Source organism: Python bivittatus, unplaced genomic scaffold (assembly GCF_059951505.1).
Source record: "Python bivittatus isolate LINGU-HERP-01145 unplaced genomic scaffold, Pbiv_v1 ctg000480_np1212, whole genome shotgun sequence".
Classification (NCBI taxonomy): Eukaryota; Metazoa; Chordata; class Lepidosauria; order Squamata; family Pythonidae; genus Python; species Python bivittatus.
The window spans coordinates 25274174-25288386 of record NW_028277075.1 but is presented as its reverse complement, the minus strand read 5'-3'; the positions used below and the strand labels follow the sequence as shown (position 1 = coordinate 25288386).

At 38.5% G+C, this 14213-nt stretch overlaps 1 protein-coding gene across 2 annotated transcripts in view; it reads right to left on the bottom strand.

Moving 5' to 3' along the window:
* TYRO3 (TYRO3 protein tyrosine kinase) overlaps positions 1 to 14213 on the bottom strand; it is a 68807-nt gene that overhangs the window by 42708 nt on the left and 11886 nt on the right. For both annotated transcript variants that reach the window (XM_007436235.4, XM_015889458.3), the window contains exons 3-4: positions 10875 to 10975; positions 2712 to 2882 (exon numbers count right to left, since the gene is read on the bottom strand). In XM_007436235.4, the coding sequence (XP_007436297.1) occupies positions 2712 to 2882; positions 10875 to 10975 (272 nt within the window). The remainder of the gene's footprint in view (positions 1 to 2711; positions 2883 to 10874; positions 10976 to 14213) is intronic.

Genomic DNA, 14213 nt, shown 5'->3' with positions numbered 1-14213 from the left:
GTCACCCAAGGTGTGAAGGTCATTCCAGATGCCCAGCTAGCAAGCAGCACCTGTATCAAGCAGCAGCAATACAGGAAAATGCTGGAGGCATCTTTATAGAAACAGAAAGGCAGGACATAAATTTAATAGTAAATAATAACATAAAAAGAATAGGACATTGACTTCATTCACACACATTGGTTTGTCCAACCATTGCTTATTAAATAAACAATGGGTTTATATTCCCACCATTAACCATGGTTTACAAACTCCAATAGTTAGATTTGGAAAACCAACAAAGCTATGTGATAGCTTAGTATAATTTGTGAACAGATTACCAGCTCCCACCGCAAAGATCACAAAGAACATGGGATGCCTACTGAACCCAGAATCTGGGAAGTTCTAGAAACAATGACCCAATGCCAACAGCCCTGCCTTCAATAAAAGGTCCTCCCTTCTTCACAATAAATCCCTAGAAAGAAGTCATCCAGACGGGAGGTTTCTGATAAGTAACAATTGGCTCTACCGTTCCTATCATTGTTTATGATAGAACAATGGGATAGAAGGCCAGTCGGCCAGAAAGGGAATGTTTCTTGGAATGTTTATTTTGTCCCTTAACACAAGCAGTGATAAGAAGCAAGGTCTCTGGCTGGAGCTTAATGAGTGATTTCCCCCCAGGCACTGGCTCTGTTAGGACTGTTGACATCCTGCTGATGGGAAGCACAGAACTATTGTGACTGGGAAAAAGGTATTTTTAAGCTACGTGCAGAAGACTTAGAGGGGCAATGAGATTCTGAATGAATCTATGAGTTTATTTTTCAGTGTCCGATTTGCCCCGCTGCGCATACTTGCTTTTGCATTTGCTTTTGATGACTTCCTTTTTTCTTTCTTTCTTTCTTTCTTTCTTTCTTTCTTTCTTTCTTTCTTTCTTTCTTTCTTTCTTTCTTTCTTTCTTTCTTTTCTCTTTCTCTTTCTCTCTTTCTCTCTGTCTTTCTTCTTTCTTTTTCTCTCTTTCTCTCTGTCTTTCTCTCTCTCTCTCTCTCTTTCTTTCCCTTCCTTCCTTCCTTCCTTCCTTCCTTCCTTCCTTCCTTCCTTCCTTCCTTCCTTCCTTCCTTCCTTCCTTCCTTCCTCCCTCCCTCCCTCCCTCCCTCCCTCCCTCTTCCCTCTTTTCTCCTTTCTTTTCTTTAATTACTCATGGTATTGCTTGTGAAAGAAACATGATTTGCACCACTAATTTTCCATTATTTAGAGAACTGGAACTGGGAAGCTCTGAGCAAAGTATATCTGGGAAATTGCTCCCTGGAGTTTCTAATCTCATTTTCAACTTGGTTTATAGTACTTAGTTCAAGATATGCCTAGGTCTGAACAGCAGCTGAGGCTGCATTTCAAGAGAGCGTGGTGAACTGTCAAAACTTGTCTGAAGCAATCCTTCTATTAACCTTTACTAAAACTAAAGTTGACAGGCAGGAATAGATCAAAAGGTGAATGCAGAGATGTCAACAAGAGATGTTTTAAAACCTTCTTATGAAACCTCAAAGTTACATATTTACATTAAGTGATCAAACAACGTAAGTATTACTGTTGCTCTTTCTGACTATGGCCACACCCAGCATGTCCCCAGTATCTTCTAGATATAGGCGGATATAAACAGAAAATCCAGACTGTTCTCTGAAGATATAATCAACGTTTTAACATAAATCAGTTTACTCGCTGAAAACACTGCCTCTTCCCACCCCACTTTCTTCCTGGTTTATGATTAGTTTCTTTTAACATTTCAGTGCTCTTTCTTTCTTGCTGATGCCCTTTTTTTCCCTTCCTCGTCTGCCTTTGTCCTTGCACGTCTAAGGAACTGTGACTTGGTTTTAGCAGATTCATCTGGTCCTTTCATTTCTCTTTCAAAACAAAAACCTATATGCAAATCAAGGGATTACAGAGAAAATATGAACAAACCATAGGTTTCCAACATAAGGAGATTTATGATTTAGTGTTTGTGCATGACAGGCATTAAGTAAACCAGGGCTTGGTTAAGGGCTTTCCAACCATGTATACATCTGTTTGAGAAGGCAACACTTCCTTTCAATTTGCAGAAGAAAGTCAACAGGAAATTCTCCTTTGCATTTTCCTATTTTGTCCTAAACCCAGAATGTCTCCTATTCACTCCAGAACACAGGAAAAATATTTGCTGCATATATATCTTTAAATTCATTTTGAAGATCCCAAAGTTCTAGGTGGCAACCATTTAATTTTCTTAGTATTTGCTTTTGTGATATTATTTTTTAAAACATTAAAAGGAAAAAAAATCCCAGGGTTTTTACAAGGTTACATCAACTGCAGTTTTTCAGTGTGGGCCATTTTTCATTACTGTAGGTTCAACCATGTTTTCTTCCACCTGCCACAAACTGGTGCACATAGGTAGGTTTTTGATATTTGGTAGAAAACAGAAGCATTCTGAACAATACAAACCATTAGAAACAATAAGCAATTCGGGGGGGGGGAATGCATATTTGTTTTTGAATTATCTAATTTGCATCTCAGAAATGTTAGAAACTGTTGTACCTTTGGTGACTTCCACTATACATTGGGCTTTCCACATGCTTTTTCTCTTTTTAACATACCTGAGACGCAATCTCACATCATTTCAGAAATGTGATATTAGTGTTGTTTTTACTTTTGCCCCATTAGCCACCCTATTCCTTTTTGGGTAGTTTTATTTACCATAGAAGAAGCCTTACCTGACACATTTAGAGTGGAGGGAGAGATGTCTGGATATCCAAGTCTGGAATCACCCATCCACCAGACAATTGTGACTGGTTCAGGTGGACCTACTGCAGCACATGCCATATGGAAAGGTGTATCAGGGATGACCGACAGATCTTCTGGCTCAACAGTGAAGTAGGGAACACCTTGAAGAATTAAGTGGGAGAGTTTTGGATTTTTATGAATTGAAACAGATGCATTTCATTCTTTCTCAGCAGTTTATATTTAGCAAAACACTAACAGCTCAAGCTCTCACAGAATATACTTTTATACTTATGGCCTTTTTTGCCATTTTTCTTCAGAAAAAAAGAGTCTACCATATTTATAAAATTCAATGTGTCCTTGTATATTTTGTTACTAAAGGGGTAAGCTGATCATTGAATGGGAGAAAAAGAGGAAAAATTATTTTGATAGAGTGCCAGGTAATTTTTGAAACTATCCTAGCCTTTCTCAAAAATCTGGACTTGACCCATTAACTGCTTGGAAGGAAAATGGAGCAGTAGAGTGGATTTACTGTCCAATCCTTCTCTCAAATAGTTAAAAGAGAAATTTCAGCCCTTTTCACCGAAAGGGAACCACATGAATAAAGTCTGCTTGTGAAGGATTAGTCTTTTCTCTTTTATTGTACAAACTGCACAATGATCATTATTCAGGGAAAATGTTTCATTATGAGCCCAGATATACATCTGAGAAATAATTAAAAGATACCAACATAATTAGAAACATGCATATTAAAAGCACTCAAACAACAAGTGTTGGTTTTAGAAACTGTCAGAAATTATATTCTTATTTTGTATTCGGACTCTGAATACCTCTCTTTAGCTACATATAAAAAATGCATTCAGAGATATAGCCGGACCTTATTCTAAACTAATGAAAAAATAAAGAAATCTACAGTGAAGGAAAGCAAATAAATGTTTGCCCTACACTGCTTTTCATGATGTCTCTATGCTATATGCTAGAGTAGCTAATTAACCCTAAGTGGCTCTTGATAACTGAAGGGGAGAAATGGTACCAATGTTGATATATTTAAATAAAACTCCATTTATTGCTAATGTCTGGCAGAATATTTAAAAAATGTGCTTTAATGACAAATGTGAATATTTCCCATTTCCCCCCAATCCAAACATTTCATACTCACCAAATACTTGAAAATGTATTTGACATATACATTTCAAAGTTTAATTGGGTTTTTCAAAATAGCTTTGAGAAAAATGTAGTTTTCACTAGAAAAACCATCGTTTCTCTTGCTGTGATGCTCCCTATTTTCAGATCAATCTTAGATATGAGTGGTTGCCCCCAGCATTTCTTGTCCTGTCTTCTATATACTCTTTAAGTTTATTTTCACATAGGTTTTTATCCATAATTGACTAGTGCTCCCAGAGATTATGCAAGTAACTTATCAACATATACTTGCTTGTTGTTCTGAATATGTTTGCATTTATTTTAAATTCCAATCACTTATTTGCATTTGAAGATAATAACTTTGGACAAAACCCCCGGAGTTTAGCAATTTTTGTGGGAAGAATGCATAATCTAAACTTCTTGAAATCATTGATACTTACCCGTGCTTAACTCTGATAGGATTATATCACAAGGTGATATTTACACAATGGCATCACAATCAGATGAAGAAAAATATGCCCCAACAGAGTCCTAACTATGCAGGAATGCTCATTCTTACTTTTAAGTCATTTGACCTCTGATTAGCTGCCTGATCTTAAACAAATATCCCAATCCTTTAAACATTTTCTGAGTGATATCTAGAAAACAAGTTGACACGACTTTTCTCAACTATATAGAACTTAACAGTTTAATTGCTTGCACTATCTTGTGAACATAATTTTAAACCTGAGATTAATTTTCTTGACTGATCTCAATGTACCACTCAATGTTCACTGAACAATGTTAGTTAAATCTTAAATTGAGCAAGATACAGAAGGGTATGGCAAAGTCCACATCTCCTGGATAAACAGATGGACAACACCACCTTCCTCAAAACTGATTAGAACAGGAACTGCTGCATGGCCAATGGAAAAGGCCCTATCATCACATACTATGAGGTGGTATGAATATCTGGGCTTAAATAAGCAAATCTAAATAATAGGTTGGGTAAGAAGAATGTGGATGCATCCAGAGAAAAAGTCACACCCAAAAAGTTTATTTCCTCTGACCCCTACCCACTTCTCTCCTTTATCTAGTTTTTAAGCCACTAAGTTCACTTTTAATTTAATACCTGAAAATCAGTGGCCGCTGAAGTGGATGCACTAGTTATGCTCTAAATGAACATATTTGATCCATATGACCCCAGAAAATTCAGTTTGTGTTTCCCAGCAGAAAATATACCCTGGGCCGATGCACTTTAAAGTTCTTTATCATGTTATAAGCACCTGAAATAATAACATTTAAAAATAATAATAAAAATAATGTCAATAAGTTAGTTTTTTCATTCTAATGACATAATACATAATACAGATTGACCATGCTCCGGCTATACGGCCCAACTCAAGCTCTTTAATATTTTGGGTTTAATCATCCAATTTTCTTTATACCTGTGGATGCAAAGGCTGTGAACAGCTCCTGAATAAACTTTCTAGCCATCTAACAGGTCTGATCTTTGTGCCTTTTTAATTATGAGAGGACTAACACATAGTGGGGAAGTGTTTGAGTTATGAGTCATGATCTCCCTGATTTCTCCTCTCCTCAACAAGAAATTCACCAAGTGCCAATTCTAAGATCTGGTGCAAATGTATCACACATTATCTGAAGCTTGGAAAAACTAACACAAGCTTGCTTCACACAATATGCTAAACCAGGATATGGGTTGCTTTGTTGTAGCTTAGCACAAAGGCAGGCTACTTTCTTACTTTTGAAGACTATATTTCATTTTTTACCCTTGAACACACCACTTACTTAGTATGTTATGGGAAGCCATTTATTTGGTTGGTATATCATGGTTTATGGCTTAGTGTTTGGTATCACATCAGCAATTCGTTTATTCAATAAACAATGGTTAAACAAATTAAGATTTAGCTTAGGGTATGGACTGTATTGGAAAAAATGGGAAAAACAGATGTCACAGATTCATATGGTGTTTAAATGAAATGACATGACATGAAATGCAGTTGTAAAAGGCTGCAGGTATGAACACTGGGACTGCTCCATGGGTTTCCTTTAGCTGTTCTTCCATTCTAATCCTCTTTCCCACTTCCACTGATATTCTCAGAGGAAAAAGGCAGCCAGAGAAGTTGTATCAGCCCTTCAAGGTAGCCCGGACAAGAAACACCAACCACGAGTACTAACACTACCTCTATTGTAAGGTTATAGTAACAGAATCTTGTAAATCTCAAAGTACATCTCTCCCAGCTTGCCTTTATAGTCTAAGAAACTAGGGAGGATCCCTTCTGAGATGTTTGCCATGTCATTCCTTCTGAGGGTTCAGCTGCCTCTTATCCAATTGTTGCCTAGTCTGCGCTGCCGCCTCCTCCTCCTCCTCCTCCTCCTCCTCCTCCTGTCTTTCAAGGATACTTTCACAGACTATTACAAGTTGTCAGCATCCCTTCTCTCACTATGCCCATTGTCCTCAGTGTGCACAGGTACACCAGTATTCCACCATCACTTCTACGGTGTCCACCAGACTACATGCCTCACTGATGTTTATTTTTAGATTACTTTGAAATAAATATATGAAATGAGAAGCTTGCATGCGGTAAAGAAAAGTATCAGACTCAAGCATCCTTCATATTTCCAACTATATCTCCCAGCCCCTATAGAAAAATTTGTGCTTTGTTTAGAAATGGGGCTACCTGGCCAGAAAAACAATGACCGAGATAAGCTAGGATGGCTGAGAACATCCTGGAGAGTTGGAAGAATGCCACAAAACACCCACCATGTGGCTATTCTCATTTTGAGAGAATTTCCCCAATCTGCTACATACATTCTACGTGGTCGAAAGCTAGGGAACCCCTGCACTATTCTAGCCTCTTCTCCTGGGGCTGTTTTTCATTTTTAGAAGTTGGAATACTGTATTAGGACACATATCTGCCATGAGGCAGCTTAATAATACTCTTTCAGATATTAACTCACAAGCTTGACATAAGACAGAATATTGGGTAATAATTTTAAATGACAACTTATTTTGTTTTAGGTCTTAAATAAGCACCTGCTCAAAATGCCAAATCAAATAGCTCTTTGGCTCTGTTGGCTTTAAATTCAATTTTTTTTTCCAGTAAAGTAAAAACAATACTGTTTGACCTTTAGATTTCAGGTTATGTCAATCGAAGCATTTAGCTGTACAATTTCCTGAAAAAGCTGTATATGTAAAATATCTATATACACAGGAAGCTAAAAACTATTGAAGGTTCTTGATGTATGAAATCCGCTGCACCCCTAATGTGTGTGTATGTGTGTGGGTCTTCCATAAACAGGAACAGGACCAGACTTTATGTATGAAAGCAGGATTCTATAAGGGTGGAAATGTTTAAAAAAGATTAGCAGGTGAACAGAGAGCGATCTTATTAATGAACAATATTCTGCAATATCAACCACTAATAGCAGGAAAATGAATATTTTCTCTACGGGATAGCCTGGAAATTTAGAGGTAATTATTGTAATCCAAACTTAAAAAAAAAAAAAAAAAAAGCATATCTCACTTCAGTGAGAATGAGTGTGACCAAGTCACTCACGGTCCTTGCTCAGTTTGCTTTCCAGATGTTACCTGTGTATGGGCAACTACAAGGCTCTGCTTCTTTCTTATTATTCTTCAAACCCAGATAACATTTTAAATAGAAGACAACGTTCTGCAAAGTTACAGGATCATCCTAGTCCTAATGGTGGGGTCCAGAGCAGAGTGATGGAGATTAAAATAGGCAATTACTCAGCAACACAGTTGTAGCCTCCCAGCTGTGTATGTACATGCAACACTGATGCATGTATAAAAGGGGTGGGGATTGGATTACGCTGCCATGACTGCCAGCTTGCCTGTTTTGACTTTTCTGCAGATGCTGCTGGTCAGAGTAGTGCCTACGGGTATCTTTATGAATACAGGTTCTTCCTTTGATAGACAGCAGACGATTTACTTCATCTAACTCAGTGTTTTATAACCTCAAGCAACTTTAAGCTGTATGGACTTCAACTCCCAGAATTCCCCAGGGGGCATGCCAGGAATCTAAAATCCACACAGCTTAAAGTTTCTGAGGGTGAGAAACACTGATCTAACTTATAATTTTTCAAAGATACTTGCTTTTATTTTTTTTTAACTATTTTCTGTTGGGGGGGCATTTTTTTTAGCTTCTCTGCTTTATCTTTTGGTAGACTGATGTTTTATGAAAGGTTGTGCTTCCTCAGTTGCCATTTTGTGAAAGCATCCACAGCCCTCTCATAGTTGGAGCCCTATCTTCATTTACCTACAGTACATGAGGGTACATTCTGACATAGAGAGTTAACTTCCAATAATGTTATTGGTAAGGGACAAATTTGTTTTGAGATAGCTGTAATAAAATAAACAAGTGAGACATATCTTAGCATTTTTAATAATACCTGGTATAAATCAAGTATTCAGCACGGACTGGATCAGCCAATAGTTTCCCCTCAATTGGACATATTGCCCAAAGTGCTGGAGTACTCAGGTTCTCTTTTTCTACCTAATATAACCTTCCCACTTTTGACTATCCCTGGCAATCCACACTTCCACAAAGCCTAATCCACATAACCAGAATCACAAGATCAATCTCCTTAAAAAAATCTGACTATTGGTGTGGTGAAAAACTTATAACCAACCACTCTCTAAGAGAAGTTTCTTTTAATGTACAAAGGGCTTCTTAACATACGTTTGTCCTCACAACAATCTTACAATATGAGTCTCTGTTATTCCAATTTTTAGAGGAAAAAACTAATGTGGAAGTTTGTTTATTTTGCCACATGCTGAATTCATGACTCAACAGTCAGATAAAAAAGGGCTGAGTCCAGGGCAGAAACATAACCTGAGAAAACATCTCAGACAAGACCCTCCCTACTTCTCACAAAGATAAAGGGAGGGAGGGGATAAGCTCATTCATACTTGCAAGATTCTGTACTGTATCTTTACAATAAAAGAATATTGGCCTACATGACTTTGGTTTCCTAGTCTGGTCCACCTTTAAGGGCTGACATCATTAGTCAGAATGGCTCCTGCAGTTATTTCTTCTTTCCCTTCTGACACTAAAGACAACGGTTCCCTTCTGACACCAGGAAAGGAGAAGGAAGACAGAGAATATGCAAGAGTAAGAGAGGCTGTTTGGAGGAGGAGCAGTCTAATGTATGACTGTGTATGCCTGGCTGTTTCAACTTCACAACGATGTGCTTAGTTGGGATCAGAGTGCGTGGGTGTGTCTTTGGTATGTCCTGAAGATATTCAAGCACACAATTTTTCTGATTACATTTTCTGCTATCAGTTTCTCCAGCGACCTCCCTTCTCTTAAAATGACACCTAACCTCTCCTCCCACCCACCCCCTTTTTTTTTTTACTCCAAAAGAAAGTAAGGAAAAGCAGAGGCTTCCTTGTTCCCAGTGTAGCTGACACAGATCATCCATCCCTCTCGTATTGTTTCTAAGTGCTAACTGCCATTGAAGATCTCATTACTTCTTCCAGAAGAAGAAGAAAGACAGGAAAAAACAGTATTGCAAATATTTTTGTGCCAAGAAAATAAAAATATCTAAAGAGCATGGTACTCTGAGCCCATGCTGGGACACTGATTCAGCCATGAGTCAGAACAGAAAGCACCGCTTGCTGCATTAGAATGTAACCCTGCCGCAGAATCCTTTGCAGTTATTATACAGAGCTGACACTGATAGCTTTGTCAGATCCGCTGCCATAATTATAGCCCACATAGGTCCTCCCAAGGTAAGCTAAAGGAAGCCACCCATCCTTTATGAATCATGTAACTTTGGACTTCTCAGTTGCACTGTTACCAGGCCACAGGCTCTTTAATGTGTCCTCTATCCAGTCTGCATAAACTAGTAAGTACCCATCTAAACAAAAGTAATGAATGAAATCCTATATGATCCTCCAACACAGTTTCACTAGAGTTAAAACCATGGGGGCATTAATAAGCAGCTAAGATCCTATTAAGTTCACCAAATATCAAACTATAGATTATTTAAAAATTCAAGCAGTGACATCAGGAGGAAAAAACAAAACAAAACTACAGCCATCAAAATTTAATTTTCTGTAAGATACCCATGAGAGATATTTAGTCAGAGCCTCCAGTAGATAGTCTCCCTCCTGTGTTACCAGCTCTCTGGTTCCTGAGCCAGCCAAGTAGACTACAGCATTTACTTTATAAGAACTCTCTTTCCAAACAGGTTTTCCCTTAGTTTTAGCTTTGTCTGACTTCATCCAGTATTAATCCTGCAGCCCCGTTTTCCACTAAGCCTTATCCTCTGGCTCTTTGATTACAAACCACCAAATCTAATACTGGACTCCAGCTTCTGCATGATCACACCTATTGTCCTTTTATTTATTTAGCCTGATCCCATCTCTAGCCTATCTTTAACCATGTCTCCTGCTTCTCTTTAATCTGATTAGCATTTCTCTGTAATTGACTAGGATCCTTTGGAATTTCCTAACAAAGCTAAGCTCTAGATTTGAAATCAATGACACTGGCAATAATATATGATTTCCCTACTCCCCAGAATATTTTCATATTTTGAAAATGTATCTAAGAAAGAAAAATAGAAAAAGACACCAATCTCTGCTCACTCAGAAGCATCAGATCAGTATCCTAAAGATTCTCTGGACCTTTCTCCACAACTTACATGATCACCAACATACTCATTATTCCATTGTGAAAACATATGCTGACAGCCATATTCTAGCAATTTCTTATGCAGGTTTTCAAATACAAGTCTGGAAACATAACACTGGACATGCTCCACATTCTGTAGAACAAAAGACTGTGCAGAAATTATGTAATAGCCTTCTATACCTGCTACCCACCAACATTTGGACCTTTACTGGCTTATAAGAGTATCTTTGTTTTGGCCATAGTTGCACAGGCTCTGGAAATGGGCCAACATCAATCAAGGCAACCTCCTCTCACAGCTTCCACATACGGTTATCACAACTGCTCCAGATAGAAGTCAGCAACATGGCCCCTTACCTTCTACAATAAGCCATACTTGCTGTGATTCCTCTTTCTTCCCATTGGTCTCCACTTGGCACCAGTATTTTCCAGAATCTGCCCGATCTACAGACTTCAAGCTAAAGAGTTGAAAGGGAATATCAAGTAGTGAATAACACTGTACATGAACAAAGATTTGTACGTATACAATACCTCTCAATTTTTCTGTTTTTCCAGAAATTTTTAATTTGTTGCAAGTTGAATTTATGTATTCTTTTTAGTGTTACTTGTTCTTGTTTTCTGCACCCTGAAAATTTTAAAAAGGAAGAAGGGGAATTGCATCAACTAAACTATTTTTTTTGTGTGTGCTTTCAAGTCAATTTTTGACTTCTGGCAACTGCCTGGACTAGGCCTTGTAGTTTTCTTGGCAAGATTTCAGAAGTGGTTTGCCATTGCCTGCTTCCTAGGGCTGAGAGAAAATGACCGGCCCAATGTCACCCAGTTGCCTTTGTGCCTAAGATAGGGCTAGAACTCACAGTCTCCCAGTTTCTAACCACTATACCAAACTGACTCTCAAAATAAAACCTAGCCAATTACTATCTCTTCTGACTAGCAGATCCTACATGGAAGACATTCCCAGCTTAGCCATCTAGACTAAAATTGCCAAGGGTTAAACTTGGGACCATTTTGCAAACAAGTCATCTTCATTGCCATTGAACTGATCCCGTTTCACCTGAAAATGTTTCTGTGAACAGATCAGGAAGTAGAGGGAGATTTTCAGAGAAGGGCGTTAACTAGGCAACCACAATGTATGCAGCAGTAATAGAACTATGTTCTAGAACAGCCTTCCCCAACATAGCAGCCTCCAAGTGTTAGCCATGCTGGCCAGAAATTATGGGATCCCAATACATCTGAAGGACATCTGCTTGGGGAAGTTTTCTCTAGAAACAAAAATACTGCAGGGAATGAAGTGGAAGGAAATTTTTCTCAAAAGGGTTTAGGAAAAATTGGCACCCACATGGGAGAGATAAATAATAATCTAGGATTACTACACGCATGAATTGACTGTGCCATTCAATTCCTGTCTGAAGATCGTGAGAGAGTTAAATCACTCACTGGTTCCAGGAAGTCTGATGCTGACAAGCTATCCAACCCTGAACCTGAAGTCTGGAAATATGCGGAGAGAGCAAATATGTTTGTTTTACAATAATAAAGAAGACAGAGCAAATGTTCCTTCATAAAAGAGATTACTCAAGATTTGGATTTGTTCTTTTTTGACCTTACTCAGCATAGTTCAAATTTAATAAGCTTCCTAACAAACTAATCCTTTTCTTAGCAGGAAGAAAGGGAAACATTATAATGCCTTTGGGAGTATAACTCATTTCACTGAGACATGGTACAGTTATGGGTGTCCACAAGAGAGGCAAGGCAGTCAATGATGAAGCATGCATGATGATGTCAACACACAAATACTGTGACTTATACACTTGCATCAGATGTCAGGTAAATAATAATGGCATTTATGTAATGCTGCCACAGGCACCACTTCAATTTGTTATAGATGCTACTAGGAGCAACATCTTAAAAACCTGATCCAAGGGAGATATTCTATCCCCAGTTATTCATTTATATTACTTGTTAGACCAATATCCCATCTTTTCTCCAGGAGCTCAAGTTGATTTTCATTGGGATCTGCCTTCATTTTATCTGCACAACAACTCTGTAACGTAGACTGAGCCGAGAGAAAGTGAGTAGTCAAAAAATCACCCAGAATTTCCATGGTTGAGGATAGATGGTTGGATCTGAATCTCCCCAGCCCTAGTCCCATGTTGTAACCACCACACAGCGCTAGCTCTTAAAATTATCAAAGTGTCAGACAGTGGCAGTGTTCAACTTGGTGATAACTAAATCCATATTCTGGGCATAAAGACAGGAACTCTACCTTCATAATTAGCTTTCTCTGATTTTCCTATGAATTTGCTGTCTACTCTGATCTGGCCCCTCCACCAAAATTGATTTCTCCTCCCATATTATTCAGCCAGCATAACCTGAAGTCTCCAATGGAGCCTTTATTTAGGATTGCCGGAGGTACAATTTTAACACTACTTGCTGTAGAACACTGAGATATTAATTTCCTGTAAACACTGAGATATTAATTTCCTTACAGAAGCACAATATGATTTCAAGGGCTCTGCTGAGAATTGACACATCTCACAAAACTATTTATTCAGAAGCCCTCAAAGGGGGATATTTGCGGATAGCTTCTTCTCAAGTATATCTGGCAACTGCACCAGGAAAACGGTTCAATTTTTTCATACACATACACAGAAGCACACTAAGCATCTTTTCTATGCCTTATATTATATTAACTGACTGAAGTATTGCACGCTTGGCTTAAAGTAAATGATGGAGTAAATACACTGGAGCATCTCTTGTGGGAGATGACTAAGGCTTGGTTTGTATGACACATCTGTTTCTCCCAAAGAACCCAGATTTGATCTGGGAAGCACAGACTGAACTAAACTCTCTCTTTTCAGTCAAAGTCAAGGAGAAAAGAACGTGAAGGGAAAAAAACGTCAAGGAAATGTTTAATTATATCTCAGAAACTAACTATCCAGTTTTGTTGCAGAGCATACAGGCACAAATATATGAAAAAGGAATATAAAGCTTCCTTTATCCTTGAAAGCTTTCAGTAACAGTGCTGCAAACAAAAGCCAAGAGAGGGGGAAGCGTTCTCTGTGTCAAATGACAGCTACAGACTCAGCAGAAAACTGCAGGGGCTAATATAATGTAGGCTGCTAGTTCTTCTTATCTCCATTTTTAGAGAATCACAGGGGAAATGAAGGATTTCTCTGGATTCCCTTGGTTATTCAAGCTAAGAAGTTGGGATTCGACCATGCAATGTCAGTTTGCAATCCTGCATTGGAGTCTTTTGCCGTCTCTGTAGCTTATAAAAATGACCCCTTTTTCATGTATGGATTCAGCATATAGAAAACAAGATCCCTGGTTAAAATCCCACCATCAGATACATGCAGAAAGTAGCAGTGCCCAGCCAACAGGGTCTGGAGTTGGAAGTTAAGCAGGGCTAGGCCTGGTTAGAACTCGGATGGGAGACTGCCAGAAAGACTGCTGGGTTTAGTCAAACTGGGAAGTTAAAAAACATCCCCAGAGGAAAGCAATGCAAAACTATGTCTCTACTGCCGCCAAGAAAACTGCACGGGTAGATCCACCTTTCCTTTTATTTTCAGTTATTTGCAAAACATATTCCGCTTCCAGTGACTGCAATAGGTTATCCACAGGCACAAATGTGCTACCAGGCAAGTTCCTTGGCACCCACCAAATCCTCTACCTCATCTAAACCTTTTGGTTTGCTTTTTC